This window comes from Cygnus atratus, chromosome Z (assembly GCF_013377495.2).
Source record: "Cygnus atratus isolate AKBS03 ecotype Queensland, Australia chromosome Z, CAtr_DNAZoo_HiC_assembly, whole genome shotgun sequence".
Lineage (NCBI taxonomy): Eukaryota > Metazoa > Chordata > Aves > Anseriformes > Anatidae > Cygnus > Cygnus atratus.
This window is the reverse complement of record NC_066396.1, coordinates 74056842-74074230: the sequence shown is the minus strand read 5'-3', so window position 1 is coordinate 74074230 and position 17389 is coordinate 74056842. Positions and strand designations below refer to the sequence as shown.

At 40.2% G+C, this 17389-nt stretch overlaps 1 protein-coding gene across 3 annotated transcripts in view; it reads left to right on the top strand.

The window, feature by feature from the left end:
• PTBP3 (polypyrimidine tract binding protein 3) overlaps nt 1-17389 on the top strand; it is a 63847-nt gene that overhangs the window by 22656 nt on the left and 23802 nt on the right. For all 3 annotated transcript variants that reach the window (XM_035564546.2, XM_035564548.2, XM_035564547.2), the window contains 3 exons: nt 5757-5832; nt 11569-11738; nt 12628-12774. In XM_035564546.2, the coding sequence (XP_035420439.1) occupies nt 5808-5832; nt 11569-11738; nt 12628-12774 (342 nt within the window). In that variant the 5' untranslated portion in view covers nt 5757-5807. The remainder of the gene's footprint in view (nt 1-5756; nt 5833-11568; nt 11739-12627; nt 12775-17389) is intronic.

The following is a 17389-nucleotide window of genomic DNA, read 5'->3' as shown; positions in this document are numbered from 1 at the left end:
AGCTCCCTCAGCCGCTCCTCGTAAGACTTGTTCTCCAGACCCCTCACCAGCTTGGTCGCCCTTCTCTGGACTCTCTCGAGCACGTCCATGTCCTTCTTGTAGCGAGGGGCCCAAAACTGAACACAGTACTCGAGGTGCGGCCTCACCAGAGCCGAGTACAGGGGGACAATTGAGCAGCATTGCAAACACGACAAGTTTATCCAAACCTTAGTTTTAAAAAATAAAATTTTGAATACTTGAGTAAAATTTTGATTGCTGCCTGTTGCAAGTTTCCAGATTTTTTTTTTCAAGTTATAGTAGTAAATTGAGTGTAAATGCTTTTAGAGATTAAAGATGTTCCATGGTGTAAAATATAAAATTAGTTTTGTGCCTCTATCTGGATGTATGTTTCTTAAACTCTTAGCTGACATGTTGTAGTACTGGCAGTCTGAGCAGCACTTCTTTGAGGTTGATTTGACAGCAGCATCCCCAAGGTGCTTTACAGTGCATGAATAATTTGACAGTGCTGTGTAGTCTAATCTGTTAATCACACTAGCTCCAGTTTCCTGGTTGGAGGAGGAAAATTAAAGGCACGTGGAAGGGTGGAGGCAACAACAGCAGTTACAACAGCAGTCTCATCTACCTTGGAGTGTGCTGGTATCTTTCAAATTATAACATCTTAATTTAAAATTTTTAAAGGAATAAAAGCAAACAAACAAAAAAAGTATGATGCTGATACTCTTGAAAAAAAAATACTTGAATGATGTTTGCTTTTTAATATTTTAGTAACATTAATTAAAGATAGAGAAATGATCCATAACAGATAGGTATTTTAACTAGGGTCAGAATAACTGAAACTTAATTACAAACGATGGCACTGCCATCTCTGTTCAGTTTGATGTCAGCAGTGGCTGGATCTGGCCAAGATTTAAAGCCCTGAATGCCGTCCAGCACGCTGCTGCCATTATTTCAGCCAGCAGCGTGCTACCTGCTGTCAGCCAGCCGATGTCTGTTGGTGAGGCTGGCTCCAGCCGCATCGCGAAGGATGTCTGTTACAGCCGGGGATGTTGTCAGCACTTTTGGCTGAAGTCGTTGTGCTTAAAGGGTAACGGTATGCTTAGTGAAACACCAGTAGCGGTCCTTTATCTGCTTGTCTCCTGGAAGGTCTGTTGTCAGCTTTAAAGGCTGGAAGTAGTCATTGCTGCCTGAAATACCCCTTGTATTTTCTAGACCCAGAGGATGAAGTGGGCTCTTGTTTGATGGCGGTTTTTTTTCCTCAGCGAGTGTCTCGTTGCTGTAAAGGAGCAGACACATGCAGGACGCATGTCCACCTGCCGACTCCCCCCTGCTGTGGGTCTGGACAGCGCTGCGCAGCCTCCTGCACCCAGCGGGTTAGGAGATGGCCCACCTGGTGCTTCCCCTCGCAGCAGCCCTCCCTGAGCTGCTGACTGCTGCAGTGGTCATAGGACTGAGACTTAAAGCACTCCGTTGTGGCACGCTTTGGCTATGTCTTGTTGAAAACAGCTGATTTGAGTGCAAAAGAGTTCTTCAGCATGGATTCGTGTGGTAATACCTGTATTTTCCGTGTTATGCAGTAAAATCACGTACATATATATGTTAATGTGAGTTGGTAATGCGGCAGAGAAGGTAAATAAGTCGAGGCACATACCATGCAGTAAGAGTATTTCATGTGCGTGCTGGTTAGCATGGTGAGAGGCAGGGGGAAAGGCGCTGCCTAAGCTTTTTGCTACCTGCCCCTCTCTGTCCTCTCCCTCCCTCCCTCGCAGGGAGGATGAATGCTGTATCTTGGTAAAGTTTGTCTCGTTTCCCATATTCCTGCTGCTGGTGTGAACAACAAACATGTACAAGCTAGAGACAAACTTTGCAATCTGTATCTGGAATGTGATCATTACCAATGTAATGAGCATTTATATGGTTTTTAAAAATGTTCTTACTTTGGATTTCCTCTTTTACAACTGATGCATCGATCTTAAAAAAAAAAAAAAAAAGTAGACTAAAATGAGAAATACCTCTTTAAAAGAGCAATACAAAGGTTTGTGCGTGTGTGTATAGTCAGTTTTCTTACTGATCACTTTTTTCTAGCTGTTTTGCAGAAAAATGGTGAAAAGGGTTCCATGATTCTACTATTCCATTACCCAGATTTGTAGAAGTTAAGATGGGGTAACTAGACAGTTTTCAAAACCGTTTTCTCTGCAGTTCTTGAAAGTGCTGAATTTGAAATTGTTGTTAAATACTTAGTGCAGTATATTTAGGTCTGTATTGTATTTTCGATTTCAATGCAGCATCTGCCATTAGGAACAGCTTATTAAAGCTATTTTTGTGTAATGGCAACTTCATATTTTAGTAATTGTTCTAATCATGATTAGAAAAGATACTTGAGATTGTATAACAGCATACATTGTCGCAGCTTTAATAACTGTTGATTACTCAATTTGTTGTTCTGAAAAGAAGCCTTTATCTCTTCAATAATGAAATGAACAAGCCTAATACTTTAGTCATTTTTCTTCCTTTTTCCTTTTTCTTCTTTTTTAAATTACCATTCCATGACTTTTAAAAAGTACTCTGTATCTTGTTACTGGTATAGCAGGGAGCTTCAATAATTGATAGCAGAGACAGCAGAGCCGGCTGTATTGCTAGCAGAGCATTCAAGCCTACAGAAGAGCAGCTATCTGTGCTAAAACAACATTCTTCAAGGGTGACTGATGATCAGCCTGTTGAGCCAATGTGTTTGGGAGGGATCTTTTGCATTGGACGAGGGAAGGTTTGCATTTTTATGATCACTGCCTGTAATTTTCTTCTGTTTCTTCACATTGAGGTGCTTTTTCTGTATAAGGTTCACTTGGTTTTTTACTTTTTTCTTTTTTTTAATTTATGTTTAATGCAAATGGTATTACCTTGTAATTTCTGTTAGTTCAACTCCACTTTCTTTGAAATGTGTTTTTTTTATTTTATTTTATTTTATTATTTTTTTCATCAGTGGCATTGTACTTTGTACTTCACATTAAATTTTCAGTTTGGAAGTAGAATTTCCAATTTCCATCTCTGCTGTTGCAAACATAGTCTGTGGAAGAAAGAATAAAGGAATATGGCAGGTGTTTAGAAAGCTTATTGTGGAAGTGGAAAATAATGGCAATTTTCATGCTTCTTCACGACCCCTAGCTCTTTTTTTGTCAATCAGATTGTGTAAAAGTTAATGAGATACACCTTTGAACTTCATTTTAAGTTAACAACAGTTTGTTACTAGCACAACTTGAAAACGCCATGTGTCAAAATGTACCCTTTTTGGAACAGAAATTCTTCTGTTCCAAGTAGAATCTTGGAGAAAAAAGTATCAAAACTGCAATTTATATGCAGGCAAAAAGGTGCTTTTTGAAAGAGTTATTACTTTATTGGGCTACCTTTTTTTGTTGTTCTAGCTATTTCATAGTAGAAAGCTATGATCATATTCTTCCACTTTTTGACTTAGAAATAATAGTCCAGAAGGAGGCTAATGATTTTCTAGGAAAAACTATTTTCTCTCAGATGAAATATAAGTTTGTCTGAACTTATTCCATCTGTAATTAATGGAACTGTACTGGAAAATTTGTGATTGTAAGAAAGTTACAGGAAAAATATTGCATTTGAGAGTTGCAGAAAAAATGTGGTTTTGTTTATATACTACAGTCTTTTCCAATATTAAGATGTTGTTCTTAGGGTTCATTGATTTCAGATGTAATGCTGAATAAACATATGATATAGTTTTGAAAAATGTACATCTTCTAAAGAAGTATTTCAGGGTAACACTCTTACTGTCCTGTTTCCAACAGTATCTGACTTGTAGACTTCAGAAGCCTAAATTTGTTGACTTTAAGATGCTTGCTGTACCTGTTTGCTATAAGTGCAGCCTTATTTCGACTTGAATTTCAGAATCATTGACACGCATATGTCACCATCAGAAACTTAAAAATCACAGAACAGTTTAGTAATTCCAAGGAAGGCATCTACTGCAGTAATTTAAAGCTTTACAATATACCTTACTTAGGGAAATTGGCCATTGCAGATAGAGAAGAATAATTTGTTTCATTATCATGTCATTGAGTGCTGCATCTTGTAGATGCCCCTTAGTGGGCTAGTTAGTCTCTACTACACATTTTACTTGCTTTTAAAGAAATGTCCAAAATTAAATTACGCTTTCCAAACAACAGGTTTCCGATTCCTACTTAGTAATGAAAGAATAAATTGGAACTACCTTGCCTATCATGAGTCAGTAATTCTAAACAAATGCAAAAATGTTGTAGTGAAATAGGAAAAGTGGAAAGCCAATTTGTGATTTAAGAAAAAACAGTTCAATATACTGTGAGGTTGTTTGTGTATTTTGGATGATGGGATGAGATGGGAGAGTGAAGATGCTGAAGAACGGCCTTCTGTTGCAAATGATCTTCCCTACAGTGGGGAAGCAGTATGAGCACGTGGTTAATTGCAAGGAGGAAAAGGACCAAACCGCTGCTTTAAGCACAGATGGGCTATAAACTAGTCCTCAGTAAGCTGTACTTCTGCAGCCAATACCAACCAGTGTGAGGGCTTGCTGCTGCCAAAAGGATGCTTTCGTAGTCCTGTCCCTTCTCCACGTAGCTCTGCTCCTTCCTTTGCATTAGATCCTGCCATTCTTCAACCCTTCTTTCAGCTGATAAACATATGAACCCGATTCAGCAGAGAGTTTTGGCAGGTTAAGGGATTGGACCATCTCGTAGAGAATCTCTCAGGCACCAGAGCTGGTGCAGCATAAGCAGCAGGGAATACTGGGGCAAGGGCAATGGTAGCCTCTCCTTCCACCAAAGTGGTGATGAGCTGTCCAGATCAGCTTACTCCATCTTCTAGAACCGCTCCCTTTAGTCGCAACTTTTTCATGTAAATACTGTTACAGAAAAGTGTGGTACATGTTGCAGGAACCTTAACTGCCTTAAGAAATGCCTTGTTGGCATTTTGAAGAACTGTCATATGAAGAAGTTGATGCTTGACTGGCATCCTAGAGCAATCATACAGGGTAAAATCAGCGCCTAGTTGCTAGTTAAGTCTGGTGTGTTGGATGTGGCATGTTTGGATGAGGAACCTGTAGTGCTCAAACTCTTCTCTGTTGTTGGTTAGAGCCACAAATTGTCAGTATTCCTAAAGCACATACTTTGATTTTCAACATATATATATATATATATATATTTAACTACAAATGATCCACAATCAAGTTCTTTTGGATGACAACTGGGTTTAAAAAGAGTGCTGTATTTGAAAATGTCTCAAGTTAGTTTTCTGAGGTCAGAACAAATGCTAACCGATGTAGTTACGTGTTTATTTGTATTTGGAAGCCATGTTGCATGCAGACTGAGAGCCTGCTGCCAGCTCATTTCTTTTCATAAACATTTGTTATTGCTAATCTTTTAAAACATAAACTGTAGTAGGGTAAGTAATAAGAGAAATAAGAAGTGTAACACAGCTGAACTTGTTAACTAACATCTTGAGACAGAATAAATAGCTGTGTGGTTGGCACTTTTTCATAGAATATTCCAAATCACAGAATCATAGAATATCCCTAGTTGGAACGAACCCATAAGGATCATCAAATCCAACTCCTTTTGTGAAAAATAAATTCACAGCAATAGTGGGTAGTGTGTATTAGAAAGGGAACATTATTGGGAAGAATAAATTACAGGCAATGTTAAGTTTTTTATCAAGTTCTTTCTCAATAATAGCTTTTGCAGTTAATTTTGTCTTTTATTTTTCAGTGTGGACCTGACGAGCTTCTTTCCTCTGGAGTCGGCAGAAGGACTTTTACCATGAATAATTCTACTCCAGCTACAGGTATATATAAGAGAAAGATTTTTATCATAGTTCTTCTTCAACAACATATGTGTATTCTCTGTGATTTTTTTTTAAAATTTTATTTCTTTATTGTCACCATTAGCAGCTGCACCAGGTCCTGAACTATATGAAATCTGACTCCAGTCTACTGCCATCAGTAGAAGCACTGAAGTTTACCCAGTGTTGTTTAACAACAGTATTGAGAAACTCTAAAACCGGCTTGTTGAAATGGGTCAAGAAATACCAGTTTTCTATAATCATGTTCAACAAGTAGCCTCCTGTAGAGATTCTCAAGTGCCTGCACAATTTTCCTGTAGTTGTGCATTTGAAATAAATTTGTTTTGCAGTATTCAAGGCTGTCTGGATTATAGAGTCAGAAGATGAATATCATACACTAATCTCAGTTTGGTGGAACATAGGGTACATTGTGTGGATTTGTGATAAACAGTTAAGCTGATTCCCTTGAGTGTTCTTGTTCATGCTTTCTACCCTACTTCCAGGATTTCTTGAGCAGCAGCACAGACAGTCCTATGATTTATTTCGCGGTTGTTTTTCTGCCAGTTCATGTCCCCAGGCGATCTCTCCGTGGGTTGAGATGTATGCATTTTTTTTTTGCAAGGGAAGCAGTATACGTTTTTTTTTTTTTTTGATCAGGTGGTTCCTCGGTCTGATTCACCACATATCTGCACTAATTGTTCTTCAGCAGTGTTTTTTGGGAAGAGATAGTGGGAAATTAAGTAGACATGTACAGGATAAAGAAACTAGTTATATTTAAGTGATATGATGGCTCAGTGTGAAGCCACAGCCATGGCTTCTTCAATCATGTTAAAGTGGTGTTGCCACCCAAATAAACTTATGCTTCATGTGTTGAGAAAGATGCAGTAAGTATATTTGGTTACCTGGAAGTTTACGTCAGGCAAAAAGCTGAAAGTGAGAGAAAGCTGGGACTGCTTAGTTTAGAAATATTTTCAGTTTATGTGGGTTTGAAGTATTCATGTCCCATGTCTGTATAAGTTAACTTTACTTAAAGTAAATTAATTTACTTGTGACATCTGGGCAATCACCAACCACATGAAGTTTAACAAAAGCAAGTGCTGGGTCCTGCACCTGGGACGGGGAATGTCTGTATAAGTTAACTTTACTTAAAGTAAATTAATTTACTTGTGACATCTGGGCAATCACCAACCACATGAAGTTTAACAAAAGCAAGTGCTGGGTCCTGCACCTGGGACGGGGAAACCCTGGCTACACGTACAGACTGGGCGACGAGACGCTGGAGAGCAGCCCCGCAGAGAGGGATCTGGGGGTTGTGGTTGACAGCAAGTTGAATATGAGCCAGCAGTGTGCCCTGGCAGCCAGGAGGGTCAGCCATATCCTGGGGTGCATCAAGCACAGCATTGCTAGTCGGTCCATCACTAGTCGGTCAAGGGAAGTGATTGTCCCGCTCTACTCTGCGCTGGTGCGGCCTCACCTCGAGTACTGTGTGCAGTTCTGGGCACCACAGCACAAAAAGGACATTAAACCGTTGGAGAGCGTCCAGAGGAGGGCGACGAAGATGGTGAAGGGCCTAGAGGGGAAGACATATGAGGAGTGGCTGAGGTCACTGGGCCTGTTCAGCCTGGAGAAGAGAAGCTGAGGGGGGACCTCATCACAGTCTACAGCTTCCTCGCGAGGGGGAGTGGAGAGACAGATGACCTATTCTCCGTTATCACCAGTGATGGGACCCGCGGGAACAGTGTGAAGCTGAGGCAGGGGAAGTTTAGGCTGGACATCAGGAAGAGGTTCTTCACTGAGAGGGTGGTCGCACACTGGAACAGGCTCCCCAGTGAAGTAGTCGCTGCACCAAGCCTGTCTGAATTTAAGAAGCGATTGGACTGTGCACTTAGTCACATGGTCTAAACTTTTGGGTAGACCTGTGCGGTGCCAGGAGTTGGACTTGATGATCCTTATGGGTCCCTTCCAACTCGGGATACTCTATGATTCTATGATCTGTCATCCATCAGTGGTCATGGTCCTCTGGAGAGGTCCCGTATGGCTGGAGGCTTGCTAATGTGATGCCCATCTATAAGAAGGGTCGTAAGGAGGATCCAGGGAACTACAGGCCTGTCAGCCTGACCTCGGTGCCAGGAAAGGTGGTGGAACAGGTCATCTTGAATGCAGTCATGCAATGTATGTGGGACCACTGGGGGAATCAGGCCCAGTCGACATGGGTTCATGAAAGGCAAGTCCTGCCTGACCAACCTCATCTCCTTCTGTGACCGGGTGACCCGCCTGGTGGATGAGGGAGAGGCTGTTGACATAGCCTACCTAGACTTCAGCAAGGCCTTTGACATGGTCTCCCACAGTATTCTCCTAGAGGAGCTGGCAGCCCATGGTTTGCACAGGTACACCGTGTGCTGGGTTAAAAACTGGCTGGACAGCTGGGCCCAGAGAGTGGTGGTGAATGGAGTGAAGTCCAGCTGGTGACCAGTCACCAGTGGTGTTCCCTACGGGTTGGTGTTGGGGCCCATCCTCTTGAATATCGTTATTGATAACTTGGATGAGGGAATTGAGTGCACCCTCAGTAAGTTCGCAGATAACAGTAAGCTGGGGGGAAGTGTCGATGTGCCGGAGGGTGGGAAGGCCCTGCAGAGGGACCTGTACGGGATGGGTCAATGGGCAGAGGCCAATGGGATGAGGTTCAACATGGCTAAGTGCCGGGTCCTGCACTTTGGCCACAACAACCCCATGCAGCGCTACAGGCTTGGGGCAGAGTGGCTGGAAAGCTGTGAGGAGGAAAAGGATCTGGGGGTACTGATTGATGCTCACCTGAACATGAGCCGGCAGTGTGCCCAGGTGATCCAAGAAGGCCAACAGCACCCTGGCTTGTGTCAGGAATAGTGCAGCCAGCAGTACCAGGGAGGTGATTGTCCCCTGTACTCTGCTGTGGTGAGGCTGCACCTCGAGCACTGTGTTCAGCTTTGGGCCCCTCACTACAAGAAGGACATCGAGGCCCTGGAGCATGTCCAGAGAAGGGCTACAAAGCTGGTAAAGTATGGTATAAAGTATACTATATCTTTAGTATGACTTCCATAGGCTTCTGCTTGTCTTGAAATAGCATAAGCTTATGATTCAGTAATTTAATAGCCAAAATGTATTTCAGGCTTGTGTAGATAGTATTTTTGTGATAAGCTGCCAACTGACAAGGAATATGAATTAGTACTGAGGTCATGTGGCTTTTATTAATTACCATTGTAACCACTGGTACTTCATAGTGACTTCCAGGGTGTCTAAATGATATTGGACATTAAAATAAGGTAGATGTATTTGGCTTCTAATAAATCCAAAAAAACTGTAGTTATCATTGATGCTTCTCTACTTCATTTTAAGGTAAAAATAATCTGAATTAAAAATAATTGAGATGAATTAAAATTAAAAATAGTTGAGATGAAGCTTTCCCTAATACCACTGCCTCACCTGCAGCAGTTTTTCTATGTAGTGGGTCACATATATAGAATATGTTTTGCATTTCTCAATCTGAGGCTCTTCTGTTGGAAAATGTATTCATACAGTCATGAGTCATGATTTTGATGAACTCCTGTTTGTAAATCAGGGCCCCAAATTTCATTTTGTTCTAAGACTTCTCTAATGTATATCTGTTGTCTGTTTTCACCCGAGTGTGAAATTCTGAAAAGGTAATGGCCTTGGGCATGCTTTAAAGAATTATTGAATTCATTTTGAAGGTTAGATGCCAACAAAACTGCATGATTATTGCTCTGCATCAAGATTCATATCAGGCAGTAGGTGGAGAAAGAAGTATGGTTTAAAAATGCTGAGGTCTTTATAGCTGGGATGGAATGAGTGCTAGCTTTTATTGTTGATTTAGTGACTTACCTGAAGCTCCACAATACTTAGTATAATTACTGCATTGCCAAAAGGAGGCATTTTAATAGCCCATGAGATTTTTAGGTTAGGTGTTGGTCACTATTCAGAAGCCAGAGGCAATATATGGTTGCTGATGGGTAGATAGTGAAGTAAAAGATGCACGCTGTACATGCACGGGTTGAAACCGTTCTGTTAAGCACTGGCCTTGTTGGCTGAATGCCTGACCTGAAAACTCCTGTAACACTCAGTGAAGATGCTGAGAGAAAATGCTGTGCTTGCCACTTCGTTCCATTTTGTCACCTGTGATGAGTCAGAGCCCTTATGGCATTACTCCTGCAAAAGACTCTCACCTTAAACTAAAGGCAAAATTCTTCCTAGGTTTCACTTGCTGTTTTATTTAGTCAACCAGTCCTTGGCTTAGTAAAACACAGGGACTTAGTCATGTCCGTTTTGAACCTTAAAACTAGATTTAACAAGATGGGACAGGTTGTTAGGCTTTAATAGAAATATATCCTGTCCTGGCTTGGTATTGATAAGTGTTAAGTACCTTTCCCTTTGTCTTAAAATGTCATCCCCTGCAAGTTTGCCACTTGTTCACATTTTCCAGAATGCACACAGAGCACAGGATGGCATTTCTTGATGGAAAAAGCAATGCATAACAAGCTCTTTTGTTATACAGGGAGGGTATTAATTACCCTGACTTATGTACAGAGTAAGACTTGAGTGAAATACTTCTCAGCTTTAGACTGTCTTCAAAACTTAGAGGAAAATATGAAATTACTTGCAAACCTCATACAGATATTTGTTCCTAATCCTTAGGGATTCTCTGGAATACCAAATGAAACACAAGATGTTAAGGTTCTCTCTCTTGCTGGAATGAAGCTGTTTGTAGTACATAATTTATTCATTTTTTTAAAAAGAGCTGTTTCTTAACAAAAGCGGTATACCTTAAGTGGTATACAGTTAGACTTAAATACAGTTTCCATTGGATATGCTGTCTTCTCTCTCATTTTAGGAAGCTTTTTTCATCAAGTCTCTTAAACCTTTGTATCTTGCTCTAGGAGAACCTATTACTAGGGTGTGTAGTTTGGCTAATGACTTTCATTTTTGTTACTTTAACAGTTATTACTCCATTGTGATAGTTCCTAGAACAACGTGCCTGTTTCAGATGTGGTGTTCTGTTTAAAAGTGCTCCCAAGGTCTCTGAGTCAGTTCCTTGAAATGTAACCATTGGTCGCTTGCCTGTTACAGGATCCAAATAAGCATACGTTGAAAAATAAATAAATAAATAAAAAGCCATTTGCCAAAGTGGAAGACTTTAGAATCTGTACAGATTTCATGCTTCTCTGCTGTGTATCCTTTTTAAAGGCAACTCTGATAAACTTAAGATTATGTGGGACAGCAGGCTTTATTTTTTTAATCATTTGAGGTAGTAACTGAATCTAGTTAAGGAATTAATAATGCAGGAAGATGGGTTGGGAATAAAAACAAATGTGTTACAGTAGTTAGAGTAGTCCCAGTTACTACTGACTTGCACCTGTTCTGTGTAAATAACTTTTTATAAATATGTTACATGCATATTTGGTAAGAAGTTATCAGCCTCTCTGGCTGTAAGACTTCAAAACAAATAAGCAACTCCTCCTCCCCCCAAAAATACTATCCTTACAGTGGAGATTTGGAACAGCTGAAGGGGGCATTTTTAACCTGTCCATTGGTTATATACGATCTGTCCTTTCTTACTATTCAGAGAGCTACAGATAACAGTCAATGTCAATACTGAGACAGCAATTTCTCTCTTTTAGGTTTTGGCATTTATACTGCATAATAAGCGTGTCTTGTTTCCTTGTCCATCCCTTTCCCTAAATACTTTAGCTAATGGGAATGACAACAAGAAATTCAAAGGAAGCAGATCTCCATGCTCCCCTTCTCGTGTGCTTCATCTTCGTCAAATTCCAAGTGATGTCACTGAAGCGGAAGTCATTTCATTAGGTCTCCCTTTTGGCAAAGTAACCAATCTCTTGATGCTAAAAGGAAAAAGTCAGGTATGTTTTCAATGTCTTAATTAAAAGAGCAAGGTTGATGATGTCATTCATGTTATATAACCCTTCTGGTATTGCATTTGACTGAAATGATTGCAGTGGTGTCTAAATATTTCATTGAGGGCTCAAGATTTTCCTGTTTTCAAATGTGGAAGGATGTCTTGGTATTTAATGCTTTTAATATATTTTTGATTAAATAATTACCTAGTAACTTGCTGATAATGTAAACATTTAAACACCTTATGTAAGAATACATAGATGATCAAGAACTATGTTGCCACTATTTAGCTGTCTTGAAATAACCTGCTTAATTAAATAAATAACATGCATATTAATTATTTTATGTGAAATAAATTGCTTAAGTTTTTTTATTTATTATTCTTTTAGATGAGAAGGGGTAGTTGACATGATGAATGAACACTAAAATCCTAAAAATAAAAGGCATTCATTCATAAATTGAGCACTGGACTGGGTTAATATTGTGAACAAACTGATAGATGTGTTCTGTTCCTACTGCTTCGTTCAGTATGTGTATCTGCAACCTAAGCAATAGTGCTTTGATTCAGGAATCTAATAAATTCATTAGCAGTGAATTTTTATTAGGATAGCTTCCCGCATGTCATACTTATTCCACCACTTTTTTAATGAGTGCTGAGAGAGCACATGTCATTGCAAGACCATTCTCATACATAAAAATCTATTAAGAATATCAAATCAAATATCCCCCACAAACTTGCATACATGAACACATTTTAATGCTGAGCAAATCAGCACTACAATTTCATGTAATCTTTTTTCTAGTGAGAGTGGAATTGGGAATAAATGATGGTTTGATGCTTTGTTCGTTCCTGTAAACAGAACAGTGTTGAAAACTGTTATATATTTATTGCAGGCTTTTTTGGAAATGGCTTCTGAAGAAGCTGCTGTTACTATGGTGAACTACTATACTCCTGTTACACCTCTCCTCCGCAGTCAGCCTGTTTATATTCAGTATTCCAATCACAGAGAACTTAAGACTGACAACCTACCTAATCAGGCCGTAAGTATAATATTTCCATTTAACAGGGTAAAATTGTACATGACTTGCATTAGTAAATAAGCAGACTACTTTCTACTAGTACTACACCAATAGTCAAATTCTAATAGATTTTTTTTTCTGTCAATTGTAATCTAGACAGGAAGTTATTTCAGACAGAGACGTCTCAATATTACTGTGGAGGAGCTCAGGTTCAGGAATGTTCATCCCAATGACCACGCAATCCAGTGAAGGTGGCAGGAAGCCTTCATGGATGGATAAGCAGCTTCTGACTGAACTCATACATACAAAGGAGGCATAGAAGAGGGGGAAGCATGGACAGGTGACCCAGGAGGAATATAAAGACATTATCTTAGTACGTAGGAATGTGGTTAGGAAAGCCAAAGCCCAGATAGATTTGACTCTAGCGAAGGATGTGAACAGCAACAAGAATGGCTCCTGAAAGTGCATCGATAGCAAAAGGAAGACTTAGGGCACACATGGGCTTACTGCTGAACAGGGCAGGAGCCTTGGTGACAAAAAACATGGAAAAGGCTGAAGTGCTAGGCACCTACTCCCAGTCTTTATTTGTTAAGACTTGCCCTTGGGAATACCAAGCCACTGAGCCCAGTAGGGAAGCCTTGATTGAGGGAATTGAAGAAGTATCTCATTAGGGAATATTTAAATAAACTGGACAGACAAAAAGTCTGTGTGCCTAATTGGATGCACTCGTGAGTGCTGGGAGAGCAGATGTCAGTGCAAGACCATTCTCATAATCTTGGAAAAGTCATGGCAGCTGGAGAAGGTTTCTGAGTACTAGAAGAAAGCAAATCTCTCTCCTATCTTTAAGAAAGATAAGGAGGAGGATCCAGGACATTTGCTACTTGGCATCACCTCAATCCCTGGGTAAGTGATGAAGCAGCTGATTCTGGAAACCATTTCCAAACGTTCTGAAGACAAGGAGGTGACTGGGAGAAGTCGGTGCAGGTTTGTGAAAGGGAAGTAATGCCTGACCAATGTGATAGCCTTCTACATCAAGATGACTAGTTTGGTAGATGAGAAGAGAGCAGTGTATGTTGCTTATCTAGACTTTGGTAAGACTTTAAACTTTGTTTCCCACAACATCCAAATAGACAAACTGATGGAGTAGAAGCTAGATAAGTGGATTGTGAAGTGGTCTGAAAGGCTAAAATAGTTGTAATCAGCGGCATGTAAGTCCATGGTGGAAGCCAATCACTAGGGGTAGATATTTTATTGTCCAGTATTGTTTGACATCTTCATTAATGTCCTGCATGATGGGATGGGACACATCCTCAGCATGTTTGTGGACCAGAACTGGGAGGAGCATTTGACATCCCAGATGGTTGTGCTGCCATTCAGAGGGACCTCAATAAGCTGGAGAAATGGACAGGAATCTGACTAAATTCAACAGAGGGAAATGCTAAGTCCTGCACCTGGGAAGGAGTAGTCCCAGGCGCAACTGCATGCCGAGGCCAAGCAGCTGGAAAGCATCTAGGCCACAGAAAAACCTGGGGTTGCTGAGGGACCCCAACTTTACCATAAGCTGGCAATGTGCCCTTGCAGCAAAGAATGCCAACAGCCTCACACATGGCAGAAGGCAGATTGCTGTCAGCAGATTGAGGGAGGTGATCCTTCTCCTCTATTCAACACTGGTGAGGCACATCTGTAGCGCTGTGTCCAGTCCTGGCCTCCTCATGACAAGAGAGACACAGACTTAGTGGAGCAACTTCATCAAAAGGCCTCAAAGGTGGTTAAGGAACTGGAGTGTCTGTCGTACAAGGAGAGCCAGAGACAGCTGGGTCTGTTCAGCCTGAGGAAAAGAAGGCTCAGGGATATCTTAGTGATAAGGGGCAAATAAATACCTCATGAGGAAAGAGTAAAGAGGGTGGAGATAGAGATGCCCAGTGACAGGACAAGAAGTCATGGGCACAAATTCATATACAGAATAATCCACTGAAACTTAAAAAACAAACAAACAAAACTTTTTGCTGTGAGCATGGTCAAACACTAGAATGTGTTGCTCAGAGAGGTTATGCAGTCTCCATCCCTAGAGGCATTTAAAACTTGACTGAAAACAGTCATAAGCAGCCTGCTGTAGGTGACCTTGTTCTGAAACAAGGGCATTGGAGTAGACGATCTCTGAAGGTACCTTCCAGCCTCAGCTGTTTTGTGATTCTGTTTGAAGCTGTTGAGAGACATGGGGTGCACCTGTCTTCCTTATGTAAAGTGAGACTGGATCCTCAGGCTGTGCCCTATTAGAAAACAAACTAGAAAGGAAGCTGGGAACACTCCGTTAGGTCTTCCAATGGAGATGGATGTATATTTCTGAAAAAGCAAATCTACGCATTGTGTCTGCGTGGTGGACTTTTTCTTTTAAGTCCTGTGAGTTCTTTAGGAGAATCTCATTTCTCTCTACTAAGAGAGATGATGTGGTTACAGTAGTGTTTATTACCTACCGCAAAAGAAGTTCCCTGCTCCTTCTGTGAATCTCCCAATATGTATTCAGTGCTGAAGACTCTATTGCTTGCCCCATTCTTTTCCAGAGCACTTCAATTAAATACGCTCTTATTTGGGGGGAGGAAGCATTAACCTCTGTTACAGCATTCTGCATGAACCAGGATGGAAGATGGCAGCCATCCTTTTGCTTTCCAGCCACAAATTATAAGTCAAACAATAATGTATGAAGGAAGAAATGCTTCTGGTTCCATCTCTTCATATATTCTAAGAATGTCATGTTTTTTCCTGGGAATTAACAGATGAAATTAGTGAATTCTTCAGAGCTCACTGCTCCTATTGCTTAGAGAATAATAAAAACTGCTTCAAAATTGTTTTTCTGTTTTCCAGTAGATCAAAGGGGCTAGTGCATGGAAGTTACAGATAGTGACTTCTTTCCTGCATATTGTAATCTTCATATTTTTTCCCCCTTTTTTTCCTACAGTTGATAATAATTTCTCAACAAATAGTTATATAACCTTATTCCTTTTTAAGGACATATTATGTCTTGCAGATGTAGAGGTAACTGTTTCTGGTGTTATTTTCCTTCATAAAGATAAATGAACACAAATTGTGTTGAAGAATACAGTATTTGTCTTGTGTCTTTGAGACATCTTTTCATTTGCTTAGGTGCACTGTCAGAAGGAATCATTTTCTAATGTGAAGAAGTCAAAACAGTTCTATGAAGCTATTCCAGATAGCTCTCTGTTTTTAAAATAAGATAGAGTGTATGAGTTACCGTTTTGTTGATCATACTTGGCAAGTGTAAACTTTGGTCAGGCGGTACTCTACTTCAGGGATTTTGAAGGCTAACAGCGTGAAAGAGCTTTTGTCATGGGATAGTCAAGCCTTCAGTTCAGAAGAAAAAGTCCTCTGTATAAGGAAAAGACCAGGAACTTTCCTCAGTGAAGAGGTTTCTAGACAATCTCATCAGGCTCATGTTTCTGATGATAGGATTGGGAACTGATTTCTGGTCCAAATGTAGTAGGAGATGGTCAAGTATCTAAGTATGGATTCAGTTTGCAATGGCCAAGAACACTCCCTGATGTCCTCTTAAGTGGATTTTAGCACAAGATGAAGGTTTTGCTTCATTTTCATTGAAGCCACTGTCATTTGTCACAATAACAGTCGTATAATTTCAGTTTAGGTTTTGATCTTTAGTAACTACATAGCCATGCTTCACTGAGGGAGATGTTATGGTATTCATGTCCTGTGTGCAAGATAACATTCATAATTTCTCTCAGTGCCTAGAACTATAAAAGGAAGCTCTTAAATGGTGAGTTTATCAATTAGCATGGAAGGTATATAATTTAAAAAAACTCCACATTTAATGTTTTATATTTAGTTTTCAGCACTAGTATTGATTATTGTTACATTCAATATTAAACAGTTTGGGAAAAGGTGATTGAAGAATATTCCCAGAGGGAGCTACTCTAAAAACTAATTGTTCTCTAATTGGACTTCTGGATGAGGTTTCTAACAGAAACTTGACACTAATAATACTGTTTTTCAATGAACATTTATGGTTATGTATAGCAGTATTAAAACTGAAGGAGCTTGAGGTATCCTTGAAGTAGCAGTTCTGTGAGTAATTGAGTTCACCTAACAGCTTTTTGCTGCCAAAAGAGAAAGTCTCCTGCTTCCAGCTACATGTTCTATTCTCTCCTTTATAGTGACAGTGCTTGCTGGATTCTTCTGTGAGTGACTCAGTTCATAATGTGGCATTTAAAACAAACAATTTTTCTGGGTTAGTATGTTGAATAGGTTTGGGTTCAGAGGAAAAATGTAGCAGGATCAACTCACAGTAACAGTGAGCCATTTGGTCAGCATATTACGTCTTTAAGAACTGCACTTGGAAGTTCAATTTACCTAGAAATTTGCCACCAAATTCATTATTTATAAACTAAACATGGTACTGTGATTTCAGGTACATATTTTTATGCCTTTCATGGGTTAACCTTGGCTGTCCACCAGGTGCCCACCAAGCTGCACTCTCACTCCTGCTCCTCAGCAGGACATGGGAAGAAAATATGATGAATAAACTCATGGGTTGAGATAATGACAGGGAGATTGCTCACCACTTACCGTCCTGGGGAAGACAGTCTTGACCTGGGGAAGAGTAATT